Here is a 15,008-nt window from a genome sequence, read left to right on the forward strand (position 1 = left end):
TTTTTATACACCTCTGCCATTTCCCTTCTTATCATTCTCTCAGTCACACAAGTTTTTAAATGTATAACTGCACCAGTGCACTTGCCTGTGAAGCCACCACAATGAGGATATAATACTGTGCTTTTCAGTATGACTTTTATTACGCCCTACCTTACTCCCTGTATTTAAGACAGGCAACTTTGGCTGTGCAGATGTTTTGGCCTACAACTCTCAGCAGCCCTTGTCAGCATAGACAATGGTGGAGGGAATTGTAGGTCATAAAAAATCTGGGGAGCCAGAAGTTGCCCATCCCTGAAATGGGTTAGCTCAGGAGGTCTTAGTTAGAACTGGGTTGTAAGTCTTCAGTCCTGAGCATAATTATTTGCCTGTTAGTCCTATTGAGCTTAATGGGATTTCCATCTGAGTAACTCTTAGTACTTCTTGAGCAAATGGATTGGCCTCTTAAACATGTCAATGTTTCTATTCCAATAGCTTTCAAATTCTAATCCAATAGCTTTTCAAATTCTTGCCTCCTCCAGGCACTTGTACATCTGCCATAGGAGATCTACTCATTTCGGAGGATTCTGGAAAGCATTCTTAGCATACACTTAGTATGGGGGCCTCACCACAATCCTTTGTGAACTAAGAGAGCAAAATAGAGCACACCTAACTCATTCCCCACAGCTGTGCAGTGTAAGAGGTGGTGCCTTTCAGAGAAGTTTGTCTACCACTCTTGTCATTAAGGAACTTCTGAATTGCTTCAAAGCAACTCCAGGGTTCTCTGGAACACAGTTCGAAGACCATTGCCATCTCTGGTAGCCAAGCAAAGCAAACTGAGTCATTTCCTGCTAAGAGATAAAAATGAGCATTGCCTTGGTGCAAATAGCAGTATTCTCTAATAGGTCTCATTTATTCTTATATTCCCCTTGGGCAATCTACATAAAAAGAATGACAACAGTGCTACATATATAACAGAGGTATATAAAATACAACTCTCGCATAGAAACCGTTAACACAGATTCATAGAATATTCATAGCAAAGATGCACTGGCCGTGGAATGCAAATAATTTGAAGTAGCTCTATAGACAATTTAAGAAGGAAATGGATATTTTATAAATGTGGCACTTTAGATATGCTGCTATTTCCATAACCTCTTTCTAGGAGAAAAAGGTTTCACCTTCTCTTCTGCTTCCCCCATTGTCTGTGTTTTTAATTGAAGGCTATGTGATGAACATAGAAACGTAGTTACCCCCCCCCCCCCACACACACACAAACACACACACGTGTTCTATAAGAGGAGAGGATAAATGCACCAGAGGCTGGCTTTATAGCCCAGAGGCCAGATATGAACAATGTGGTGAGAGAAATTAGCCATTCCTGATCTACATTAAGGATGGTGGATTATGGCATAATCATTATGGGCTGGATCTAGCACATGAAGCATTCTTACTTGGTCCTCACAGTCCTTACCAAATTTTAATCAAGGTGTGAGGAAGATTTTGTCAAAGGTTCCATTCAGAAAGAAACGAAAACTGTTTTAAGAAGTAGCATAAATGTGTGTGAGAGAGAATCCATACTGTGTTGACAAATATCTCCATAGGTTTTCTATGCAGTGTCCCAGCTATGCTCACGTATATGTGCCCCATAACTGTGACTCTTTAATGTTTAATGGGATAAGCTGGCCATTCACAAAGAAGTTGGGTTGAGTGACAAAATATCATTTTGGCCTTTGGGCTAATATCTATCTATGTACCTAAAATTCTTCCTAGGCCACTTTTAAGGGCCTCTCACCTGGAACTCATTTGTGATCCAAGAATATAGAAGTTGGCCATCCTTAGCATGGTTGTAATACTGTTATTGTTGCATTCTGTAGGCCCTTTTTGCATCTGACTTCAAGAAGAGTTACTGGCTAAGGGAGATGTGACCGATGCACAGGAAGACATGGCCAATATACAGAACACCATTCTGATGGCAATGCTGGTCACAGGTCTGGGGATGTTATGCTTGAGAACCATGGCAACAGAGGATTCCCAGTGTCAACGGCTTGAGCACCCTATTGTTACAAGTGAAGGTAAGAAGCGGTCTTTCCAATGACTTTTTTAGAATGTAGAGCAAAATTAGGTACTTTGATGTTTCAAGGAAAGTAGACAGTGAACTTGGCGGTCTTTGCCCAGCTTTCTTATAGATACCTCTCTGTGTTCAAAAAATATGACTTTCCAGCTGAATGACTGGAAGCCTCTGCTGGTCCACATTTTAAGTTTCACTTTGATTAAGTGGGCCAGTCTGCAACGCAGTTGGGGTGAAGGATTCCTTATTCATACATCGTTTAAAGGCTTTTCAGAATCAGCTACTGTATCTTGGTGCAAATAAACCGCTTAAGAGGAGAGGATAAATGCACCAGAGGCCGGCTTTGTGGCCCAAAGGCCAGATATGAACAATGTGGTGAGAAAAATTAGCCATTCCTGATCTAGATTAAGGATAGTGGATTACGCCATAATTATGATGTGCATTTATGTATGCATTTTTGAACACTTAGAAAAGTGTGTTTTGAACACTTAGAAGTGTGGAGGGCCTTCTCTGCTGTGGCACCCCGGCTATGGAATGAGCTCCCTAAGGAGGTTTGCTTGGCACCTACATTATATGCTTTTAGATGCCAGGTGAAGACCTTTTTATTCTCCCAGCATTTTAACAGTCTATAAATAAATTTTAACTTGGTGTTTTAAATTTGTAATTTTGCATTGCTGCTGTTTTTATCTGGTTGAGCTTTTATATTGTATTTTATATGAAGGCTTTATACTGTTGTTCTATACTTTGAATGTTTTTAATTTTTGTGAACCGCCCAGAGAGCTCCGGCTATTGGGCGGTATAGAAATGTAATAAATAAATAAATAAATATATAAATAAATTGACGTGATTGTGCCCAAGCACCGTCTCCCCATTTGCAGAGCCAGATTAGTTCCTTGGTACACCTTGGAGCTGAAGGCAATGAAGCAAGCAGAACGACGTCTGAAATGCAGTTGGAGAAAAATCCGTGCTGAATCGACCGAACACTGTTAGATCTCATTATTGAGCCTACTGTGTGATGGTGAGGTTGGCAAAGGAGGAGTTCTTTTCCATTGCATCTCAGTGTCACCCAGCAGAGGTGATTCAGGTGGAGATGGTGTTATTACAATCTGACCTTGAGCACTGTGATACATTCACAAGACACTTTGAAGAAAAAATCCCTTGTATCTGGCATGACTTGGACACCTCTGTTAGTGAAATAATGGATGTATCGAGAGCATTGTCTGGTTCAGCTTTATTGGATGAGTTTCAGTTATTGAGCCATGAGGATTCAGACAAATTGCTTGGATAATTTCAACCTCCCACTTGTATGCTTGACACTTGCCCATCTTGGCTTGTTATATCTAGTAAGGATGGGGTAGCTAGTTGGGTCTAGGAGGTTGTAAATTCCTCCTTGAGAGATGGAATGGTACTAGCTTCATTTAAAGAGGCAATAATTGGGCTGTTCTTGAAGAAACTGAACCTGGACCCAGGGATGGAGGGCAACTTTAGGCCACTCTTGGATTAAGTTGATTTTCTAGATCTATTTCAGTCTGGTTTTAAGCCTGATTTTGGAACAGACATTGACTTGCTCATGCTGTGGGATGACCTTTTCTAAGAGAGAAGGTGGTACTTGGGGAATTATTCCTCTGTTCTCTGACAATTACATCACAAGGTTCTGCAGGGGCCAAGTTGATCCCCTCCAGCTATTTAACATCTACAGCTGGGTGCGGTTACTGGGAATGTTGGCAGAGGTGCCATCAATATGTTGATGACACACAGCTCTATCTGTCCTTCTCATGTAACCCAGGTGAAGTAGTGTATGTCCTGAAACTGGATGAGGGTCAACAACCTGAAGCTCATTCCAGACAAGACAGCGATACTGATGCAGGTGGTTTGTCAAGTTGAATGGTATTCAGTCTGTGCTGGAGGGGGTTGTACTCTCCCTGAAAGTTCAGCTTGGAGATGCTCCTGAATCCATCATTGCCACTTGAGGCCCAGGTGGCTTCAGTCACCAGGAATGCCTTTTATTAGCCTATGATGATATACCAGCTGTGACGCTATCTGGACAGAGATCACTTGGAGACAGTTATCCATACGTAGGATAACTGACAGGTATGTAGCTTGGGAGTACTCCTAGACCCATCATTGTCACTGGAGGCCCAGGTGGACTCTGTGGCACGGAGTACTTGGGGTCAGCTTCGGCTGATCCGCCAGCTACGGCCTTTCCTGGATAGGGACAACCTAGCCACAGCAGTGCATGCACTGGTAACTTCCCGATTAGACTACTGCAATGCACTCTACGTGGGGCTGCCCTTGAAGACGACGCAGAAGTTGCAGCTAGTGCAAAATGCAGCGGCTAGACTGCTGGCGGGTACATCTTATAGAGTCCACATAACACCTTAAAGGAGCTGCACTGGCTGCCTATTCGCTTCTGGTCGGAATTCAAGGTGTTGGTAATGACGTTTAAAGCCCTAAACGGCTTTGGACCTCAATACTTGAGAGAGCGCCTCTCCTTATATATGCCTGCCCGAGACCTTAGATCTGTTGGAGGAGCCCTTCTCCGCATCCCACCAATGCGACATATATGCTATGTTGGGACAAGGGAGAGGGCTTTCTCTGTTGTGGCACCCCGACTGTGGAATGCCCTCCCCTTGGAGGCCCGATTGGCGCCAACATTGATTGCATTACGACGCCAAGCAAAAACATGGCTTTTTAACAAAGCCTTTGATGGTTAAACTCACTGGCACGTTGTTTTAACTGTATCTATTGCTTTTAAATTATATATTGTTTTAACTTGGATCATGGTTTAATTTGTTTTTAATGGTGTATATTTATTGTTTTATACTATGTTTTTATCTGTATGCCGCCCTGAGATCTTAATGATATAGGGCGGGATATAAATATTTTAAATAAAATAAATACATAAATAAATAATACTCTGGCAATCTCCCAGTTGGATTACTGCCATGAGTGGCTACTTTTGAAGATGGTTCAGAAACTTTGGTTAGTTCAAAACAGAGCTGCTAACTTACAAAGTGGGACTACTCAATATGATCATGCGATGCCAGTGCTTTATCAAGTGCATTGGCTTCTATTCTGTTTCCAAGCCCAATTGGTTTGGGACCAGAGTATGTAAAGGAATATATGTACATGCTTGGATGCTTAGGTTATCTTTAGAGGTCCTCATCTCTAATATATTTCCTAATATAATGTATTTTTGTGCACACTCCCCCTAATATATGTATTTTTGTGCATATGTTTCACTATTGTATATGGCCACCTTGAGGCCCAGTATTGGGCAAACGGCGGGATACAAATTATAATAATAATAATAATAATAATAATAATAATAATAATAATAATGGATGCCTTTTACATGATTTCCCCATTAACATTAAAAAATGAATCCAAAAAATTTATGACCCATCTCTAGCTACAGCCCATCTTGACGAATTTGTCCTATATATTCCAACAGTTTGGAGAGTGTCTTGCTAGTTGAAAATAATGCTACAATCTGTTTTTAGCCCTGATAAAAGGGATAATAATAATAATAATAATAATAATAATAATAATAATAATAATAATAATAATAATAGGAATTTACAATTGAGGTTTATTTGTGATTGGGAGAAATTCTCAGTTGCAAGGCTTGATCCTTTTGTTGGAAAGGCAGGAAATAAATGTAATTGATTAATTAATTAATGCATGAGTTCTTGTTCTGAGTGATTCTGATCAGACGTATGGTGGCTTAATTTTCAGTCTTAAAGACTTCATTGTGATTTTTGTTGTTAATGGACCTCCTTTTCACCACAGGGAATGTCATAACAGTCAGTGTAATTTCAGGATACCAGCAGTGAACATATGGGCAATTTTAGCAACTACTAACGTTAGCAATAGTGCTAAAAAGAAAAGAAAAGGAGGAGGGGTATGCCGAAATGTATGAATGAGGGGAGTAACTGGCACATATGTTTTTTCAAAGTAAGCAATGGTTACTCAGTAAGGGGGAGAAGAAATGAGTAACACCAGTGGAGTGAGCATGTAGATAGTATCCCAATTTCTCCTGGCAATATTTTTTGACTAAATGGTTTATGCCCCAAGGAATTGCAAACAGCAGCTGAGTCTTCATGGTTATACTGCAATAGTAATGATCACCTGCTTAAATCGATAAATTTACTTAATTTGGCAATTATAGTTATTGAAATCGGTTTTGTAAAATCTAGTGGAGGACATGGAGCCGAAGCAGGAGTAACAAAGGAGTAACCTTCCCTTAGTAGTAAGATGTTTGTGGAAAAGCTTCAGTTACTATGCAGTCAGTGCTTCTGCCTTCTAGACATTGAACACGAAGAGCATATTTCCTGAAGGAATGTGAACCACTTCTGGCCAGGATCCAAAGAACCCACGAGGTTTCCTGAATTGGGTCTTTTTCAGCTCCCTCTCCCTCAAGCAGTTCTTCCTGTACTTCCATAAAAACCACTCATAAGGGCACGTGAAATAATGGGCTCAAGTTACAGGAAGTCAGATTCCGGCTGGACATCAGGAAAAACTTCCTGACTGTTAGAGCAGTACGACAATGGAACTAGTTACCTAGGGAGGTTGTGGTCTCTCGCACTCTAGAGGCCTTCAGGAAGCAGCTGGACAACCATCTGTCAGGGATGCTTTAAGGTGGATTCCTGCATTGAGCAGGGGGTTGGAGTCGATGGCCTTATAGGCCCCTTCCAACTCTGCTGTTCTATGATTCTGTGAAACAATTAGTGCAGCTTTCAGCACAGCCAGTAGGACAGCAGCCAGAAGCAAAAATCAATAGTCTTATGCATCCACATATCTTAATATGCAGATTATATTTAATTTTTGATCAATTACCTGCCATTAAACCAGTTTGGCTTTAATCCTGTGCTTGCTAACCTGGGAGTAAACTGCATTGGACATAGTGGAATGTACTTCTGAGTAAACGTGCATAGGATTGAGCTTTAAATCAACATTATTTCAGTTTGCGAGGATTAGGGACCTGGGAGAAACTTTCCTAAAGAAGTTCTTTTTCTTCTGCTGAATCCACGAAAAATGGTTTGATTGCAATCTGGCATAAGTGAAGATTAATTGAATGAGCATCTCCTGTAGCAGAAGGCAGAAGAAATGCAGCAAAACTTTTAAAAGACTCCTGGAATCGCCCTGATGACATATGGAAAGGGAGCGCAGTTCAAAATCCAGTTCTCTGTTGTTTGTTTTATTTGCCCACATGAAAACTGAATTTTTGATTGAGCTCCTAGGCTAATGAAGGTGATGAATTAGACTCTTCACATCGTAGCTTGCAGATAACTCTATTACGGAACATTCTGTTATCCTGGAAGGGGGTTTGGCATATCTCAAAGTGCCAAGTGTTAAGTCTCCCAATTCATCATTTCAGTTTCTTGGGTGTAACAGAGCATCCTCACGCCGTTCCCAGCTCAATTTGAAGAAAAATAGCAACAACTGATAGAAATGGAAGTGGAATAGAACTGGAAATCACAGGAACATTAGAAGATAAACACCAGATTGGAAGGATTAGATTCGCATACTGTAGTACTACTCGAGTACCATATGCCTTCAAAGATTGTTTGGAAGCTTCACTTGTTGCAGAACTCAGCCAGCTCATCTCCTCTGGCGGATTGGTGTTAAGAATAATAATATGGCAATGCTCTGGCTAAATACAGCCTGTGCAGCATAATAGATGATTCCGCTCCTGGCTATCTCACTTGGGCCCTCTGTTCCATTGTGACTTCTAAATTCTAATTTGCAGCTTTGAGCATCTCTGGCACAAATATTTTCTGGATTTTCTTTAGTTTAAATGTATGTATTCTTCCTATTCTTCTGCACTCACTTCTTCTATGTAACATGGTTTCCCCCTCATTCATTAATCTTCCTCCCCCTTCTCTGCGCTCCATGCTCCTTCTCTTCTCCTTAATGTCACTTTCATTATATTTGATGACTACTTTGTAGATTGCTCCCATTTTTTCTTCTATACAAGTTCTACCACGTTTCTTGACTCACTTGATGTTTCTTCATCACCATTCTTTACTGCGTTCCTCATGCTCTTTTTTTCCTTTGTCATTACCTTCTTTTGCTCCATTATCTGCTTTCTGGTACTGGTTAGTACTCTGTGGGAACCAAGTGTGCCTCCTGAAACACAACACACCCACACACACCCCAGCAGAATCTTCTGCAGTGTTTCCATGGCAGAAATTTAGGAATTCCTCAGCAGGTGTTTATTTTTAAAAGTGTGCCCTAAAGATGGAAGGCTGGAAACCACTGAACTAGCCAATAATGGCAGCTGTCGTCTTTCTCATGCTTCTCATTTTCTTTTTTTTCCCTTTTCTTTTTTAATTTGTTAAACTTTTTATTAAACATCAATACAAATAAAACAATACTACATAATACACAATAATATAAAATAAACATTTGATAACATATATTCTAACTTAATTCTATTAACATAAAAGTGCTCCCCCCACCCACGGGATCTTATTCATGTTTCCAAAATCTCATTGCTTCCTCTGGAGGTGTTTTCCCTCTTCCCTTTGATAAGACAAATTCTAGGAACTGTTTCCATATTCCCTCAAAATCATTCGTTTTTATCATTCCTCTTCTAACTTTTATATTACATGTGAATTTATCGTTAATAGCAATATCACATATTTCTTTATATGTGATTATCTATATGATAATCCCCTTGAACCTTCCAGTTCCTAGATAACATTAATCTTGCTGCTGTTAACAAATGCGTTATCAATTCTTTTGTCTCTTTATTACAATTCAGTTTTCCATATAATGATAATAATGCCACTATAGGTGTCTCTTCAATCTCCATTCCTAAAATTTCTTTTATCTCATTAAACACCATTTTCCATAACTTTTGTACAAATTCACATTCCCACCACATATGTAAATACGTTCCTTTCTTTTGACAACCTCTCCAGCAGCTTGCTGAATTAATCTTATTTATTTTATTTAATCTTACCGGGGTTAGGTACCACCTCCATACAATCTTATAATAATTTTCTTTTATCCTCACAGACATATTTCTCAACACTCTTTGTTTCCGTATCCCTTCCCAACTCTGTTGCCCTATTTGTTCCTTCAAATCAGTTTCCCAAACCACCTTGCCTACACTTTCCATCTCCCCCTTTGCCACTAATATTCTATATATTTCACTCATTAACCCTTTTATTAATTTATTTTCCCTTTTCTCAGTTTCTTTTTTTAATCAGCTCCTCAAATTTCGTAATCACTCTACACTCTCCATTATCCTATAGCCATTTCTTCGTCCATTGTTCTAATTGAAGATAGTTTAACCACGTTAAATTTCCCTTTTTTAATCTCTCCTTTAATTCTTCTCCAGTACATCTTTTCTAGCCAATCTTTTAACTTCATTACCTTTCTCTCTATTAAACTTTTCCCCAACTTGTCTTTTAAATTTCCTGGAAAGTTCTGCATCATTATCACTGGTGACATTGGGAAAATACTCGGAAGTAAGTCCTTTTTGTATACTCGCCATATTTCCCAGTGATTTTTTAAAAGGGGGTTTTCTATTTCTTCCCCCCATTTCTTTGCATAATCTCTGAAAAAGATATTTTCTAATTTCCAATCTGTATCCTCTCTCTTTCTATCCTCCAGCCAACTTAAATCTCCTAATCCTATCATACTTTCGACTACATGTCTCAACCTATTAGCTACATAATATAATTTTAAGTTTGGGAGCCCCAGCCCTCCTTTTTTTTGCGTTACATACCAACTTTTTTTTATTTAATCTCGCTTTTCTATTACAATTACAAAAATTATTTACTATACTTTGACAACTTTTTAATTCTTTTTCTGATATTCTTATTGGCATCATTCTAAATAAGAAATTTACCTTTGGTAAAATCCTCATTTTTATTAGGGCTATTCTTCCAAACCAAGATAAATTTATCCTTTTATATTTTTTAGTTTGCTCATAACTTCTTTTTTCAAACTATTTTTAATTGTCAATACTGTGTCATCTGCAAACATATTTATTTTTATTTCCTCATTCCATCCTGCTCCCTCAACATCGTCATCCTCTCTTATCATGTTCGCTAATAGTTCTATAACCAGTACAAATAAGACCGGTGAAAGCGGGCAACCTTATCTTGTTCCTCGGGCAAGTTGTATTTTTTCTGTATGCTTCTCATTTTCTACCTAAATAGACGTGTGAGGTTTTCATTCCTCTACAAAAGTACTTCCAAGTCCAGATGGGCCATTTTGTAAGCCTCCCCTCTTCAGAATGGTTTCTCCCGCACTCCCTTTCTTCCTGCAATTAACTATGCATTGGGACCTGCACCATGATGGGCTTCACCAGATGTTGAACCAGCCAGGCCTAAAGGGAAGTATGGATGCCTGTGCAGAAGAGAAATGTTCACATTTTTGGAAGGAGGAGGAAGAGGGAACTGAAAGCGGGGAAAGAAAGCAACTGGCCCAACACCTGAGGCCCATTTTGAGCATCAGGTACAGTGCCCGGGACTGGGCAGATGGGTTTTCTTCCTCTCCCTTCCACCCTTGAGGTGGCAAGTTAGTTGAGCAGGCAAGTGGACATGGTAGTTGAAGCATCCTGATAGTAATGAGGTGAGCTCCCTTCCCAAGTCTAACAATAGGAATGCAGGCTCAGCGAGCCTCATTGGCTTTTGCCATGGGATTGGGCCCTTCAGGGCTTCCCGCAACACCTTACAGGTGTGGCACAATCATGCCATAGTTTTACATGTGTGCCAGTGCTTATGGTTCCCTCCTAAATCAGGGACTGTAAGCTCCATCCAACAAGCGTTTTATGGCACGCTCTTTACTGGGCACTCACGGAGTTTGCTCAGGTCCCTCACATGACGTCGTCTGCCTCCTGTGCACGTTCCGCCCCTTCTGGCGTTCCTTGCGCAACAAAAAAACACCTCATTAAGTCCGATGTATTTTTAGACTCGGAATTGCTGCTCTCTCCTGCTGTGTGCCAGAGAAGCAGCGCCATTAGAACAGCGGACTCAATGGGCCTCGTGCTCGTTCTGTACTTCCTCTTTTGAAAGAGGAAGTAACTGACGAACGAAAACACGGGTGGAAAAGCGAAGATAGGGAGCATGTTAACCCCTGGTGTGATGGAGCTTTTAAACTGTGGTTTTAAATCAGTTTACAAACAGGGATTGAGGGGTCCTGGCATGCATTAACCATGGCTTGCACTGGTGTGTGTGTGTAAAGCAAATCCAGGAAAGAAAGAAAAAAAGAAAGAAAGGGAGAGATTGCTCTAGAGAGCAGAAGAAGGAAGGGGAAAGGAGCACCGCATTAACAAGATGGGCTTGTAAACCTTGGAATTCTCTCCAGTTCTGAACTCTGAGGCTGGCCTGTGCTCATATTGTATCACCAACACAAGAGAAGAAACTGCCAGGGAAGAAGTGCATTGTAATATCAGGGGTGGATATACAGTAATCCAGAACAGAACCCTTAAGGTCTGCCAGTCCAGGTCTGGGCCCGATTAAAGTGCTGGTATTACCTGAAGGAACACCTCCTCCTGTATGTAGCTGCCCAGACCCTAAGGTCATCCTCAGGGGTCCTTCTCCATGAGCCCCTGCCAAAGGAAGTGAGGCAGGTGGCTACCAGGAGTAGGGCCTTCTCTGCTGTGGCACCCCGGCTGTGGAATGAGCTCCCTAAGGAGGTTCGCTTGGCACCTACATTATATGCTTTTAGACGCCAGGTGAAGACCTTTTTATTCTCCCAGCATTTTAACAGTCTATAAATAAATTTTAACTTGGTGTTTTAAATGTGTAATTTTGCATTGCTGCTGTTTTTATCTGGTTGAGCTTTTATATTGTATTTTATATTATGGTTTTATACCGTTGTTTTATTCTTTGAATGTTTTTAATTTTTGTGAACCACCCAGAGAGCTCCGGCTATTGGGTGGTATAGAAATGTAATAAATAAATAAATAAATAAATAAGGTCAGCATCCTCCTCCTCTTCCTAGCTCACAAGTCTGTTGTAAGGATTTAGTGAGCTAATATAGGCGAAATGCTTTGATAGCTTCAAAAGGTGCTATGTAAATTTTATTAGTATTAATATTCTGTCTTTCTACTTCTTTAGAAATTGCTCCCTGGCTACATGTATTCAGAGCAGAAAATGCTGTTGACTTCTCCCAGATAACATTTGATCCAAGGCAAAAAGAACTTATTGTTGGAGCAAGGTGAGATAATACTTTTCTTGTTGGAATGCAGATGTGGCGAAATAAATTATTTATATCCATGCAACTTTATGGATTTAAGGCTTTGAATTGTAGGTGCGAAAGCAAGGAAAACTCTGTAGGGGAGTAAAAAATAGTCAAAAGCAAGGGCGGAACCAAGTAATCTTCTACAATAATATTATTAGTAAAAGTTTTATTAAAGTGCCAGGTACCTACACGTTTTGAACGTGGTTGCGTTCGTCCTCAGGGCTTTATAACGTTAGTGCATTTGTCTACAGAAGCTGCTAGGCTAGCATGATACAGAAAGAAGTGAGATATATAGGGAAAAGATATATGGGTTCCGCCCTTGCCTTTGGCTATTTTTTATTTCCTTTGAATTGTAGGTACCTGAACACAGAATTAAGACCTTTGTGTATAGGTTTTCACATTCAGCATGGGTCAAACTTTCTTTAATAAATGTGTACTCAGAGGAGGTTCAGTTGCTTATTAGAAGGCTCTACTAGAATTCGAAAGATAATTTCCTTTCCTCCTTGCCATTTTAAGATATGCTAACAATCATGGACTTCAGGATTAGCTGTGATATTTTGTAGCCCTTTAAGAAAGAGAGAGAGAGAGAGAGAGAGAGAGATCCTGCAGTGATTGCAAGGTTTAGGACTTAAACCTAAGCTGCACATTCAAAAGAATCACATGGTGCAGTTCTGGCTGGACCATTTCAGACTGACGTTAGGTGATTCCAACATTGAACGACCCTTTCCCGTACAGAAAACTCAGCAACCTCCCTGTACATAGGAAATTGGCATTTTAAAGGGAAGGCTAAGCTATAAACATTGTAACAGACATACTAGCTTCTATGTACAGGGAATATTTTATAGGGGAAGCATTCAAGCATTCTACCTGACATCTAAGGTGAAAACAGATGTGCCATTTTGGAAGCATCCATACTACATCCAGAACAAACATGCCTTTCTCGATCCTCCCAGAGTGCAGGACACGGAATAATGGGCTGAAGATAGAGGAAGTCAGATTCTGGCTGGACATCAGGAAAAACTTCCTGACTGTTAGAGCAGTACGACAATGGAACCAGTTACCTAGGGAGGTGGTGGGCTCTCCCACACTAGAGGCCTTCAAGAGGCAGCTGGACAACCCTCTGTCAGGGCTGCTTTAGGGTGGATTCCTGCATTGAGCAGGGGTTGGACTCGATGGCCTTATAGGCCCCTTCCAGCTCTACTATTCTATGATTCTCTGTCATGGGACAAACTTTGAAAAACAGACAACACAAGTTTGCAGTATAGCTCAGTTTGAACCAGGGAAAAGCCAGTTGTGTCGGATGCCAATATGCCATCATCTCTTTCCTCTGCAAAAATCCCCAAAGCAGACTTGAAAGTGTTTTTAAACTGTTTGCAGTTCAAAAAAAGAAAAGTGAAGGATAAACGTCCAAATGGATAAATGCGCATATATGCCAGTTTTAAAAAGGTTGATTGTACACATAAAGCATGGAGGAAGAAGAAAGAATGATAACTGCATTAGTGTTCTATTTACTAGTATTTTTGTCTGTCATACCAATTGTGAAGCTGGCTTAAAAATGGCTGAAGAATCTGCTGAGATGGCTATTTAAATATGTCTGTCTCTCCGTTTTCTGCCTAAAGTGGCATTTTCCGGCAGAGGGAATGAGTGCTGCAAAAGGCATATTTGCCAAAACCTGCACAGCAGGATCTAAATTTAGGACACAATTGATGTAGACTTAAGCATGCTACAGTTTCATGGTGGATAAGGCTATCAGTGGCTATTAATCCAGCTGCTGATAGCTTTGGCTCTTGGGCAGTATAGAAATGTAATAAATAAATAATCCTGATGGCTCTATGCAACCTCCAGTGTCAGAGAAAGCCTGCCTATGGACACCGGTTGCTGGGGAACATGAGCGGGAGTTGTGCTATTGCATTCATGTTGTACTTATGGGCTGCCCATCGGCAGCTGTTTGGCTACTGTGAGAACAGAATGCTGAACTGGATGGACCTTTGTTATGATCCAGGATGGCTCTTTTTATATTTTTATGTTCCCCATTTTATTATTCTGGTTTTGGTTCCAGCTATCCACAAATGTTAACTGTTCTTTTAAAAGCTTTCAGCCAGGTTCAATTTTAATAATAGCGCTTTTAGGAAGTGGCTTTGGCTTAGCTAGGGTGACCCTATGAAAAGGAGGACGGGGCTCCTGTATCTTTAACAGATGTATTGAAAAGGGAATTCCAGCAGGTGTCATTTGTATATATGGGGAACCTGGGTGAATTTCCTCTTCATCACCACAGTTAAAGCTGCAGGTGCCCTGCCCTCTTTTAAATCTGGTCACTCTAGTACAGCTCCTGCACCTTTAACTGTTGTGATGAAGAGGGAATTTCACCAGGGAATTCTCTATATATACAAATGACAGCTTCTGAAATTTCCTTTTCTATGCAACTGTTAAAGATACAGGAGCCCTGTCCTCCTTTCCATAGGGTCACCCTAGCTTAGCAGATGACTGATGGTTTGTTTTGTTTTCAACTTTCCCCAACATGGTGCCCTCCAAATGTTTTGGACTGCAACTCCCATCTTTTCTGACCATTGGCCGAGGCGAGTTGTCATCCAAATCACCTATGATAGTTATTTTTTTCTAAAGCAACCAACAACAAATACTTGTTGCTGAAACAATACAGTTTGAACAGAGCCCATGGTGTCACCAGCTATAGCACGAGTGGACCAAAGCTCTTGCTTATATGTATGTTAACATTCAGTTCTGATCATATTGGTGA

At 40.4% G+C, this 15,008-nt stretch overlaps 1 protein-coding gene across 1 annotated transcript in view; it reads left to right on the forward strand.

Annotated features, from left to right (window-relative positions):
- Window positions 1-1,862: 1,862 nt before the first annotated feature.
- Window positions 1,863-15,008, forward strand: part of SEMA5A (semaphorin 5A) — a 104,170-nt gene continuing 91,024 nt past the window's right edge. Inside the window, exons 1-2 of the mRNA XM_063130183.1 lie at window positions 1,863-2,051; window positions 12,130-12,229. Coding sequence (XP_062986253.1) covers window positions 1,922-2,051; window positions 12,130-12,229 — 230 coding nt within the window. The 5' untranslated portion in view covers window positions 1,863-1,921. The remainder of the gene's footprint in view (window positions 2,052-12,129; window positions 12,230-15,008) is intronic.

The sequence above is a fragment of the Elgaria multicarinata genome, chromosome 7, assembly GCF_023053635.1.
Source record: "Elgaria multicarinata webbii isolate HBS135686 ecotype San Diego chromosome 7, rElgMul1.1.pri, whole genome shotgun sequence".
Lineage (NCBI taxonomy): Eukaryota > Metazoa > Chordata > Lepidosauria > Squamata > Anguidae > Elgaria > Elgaria multicarinata.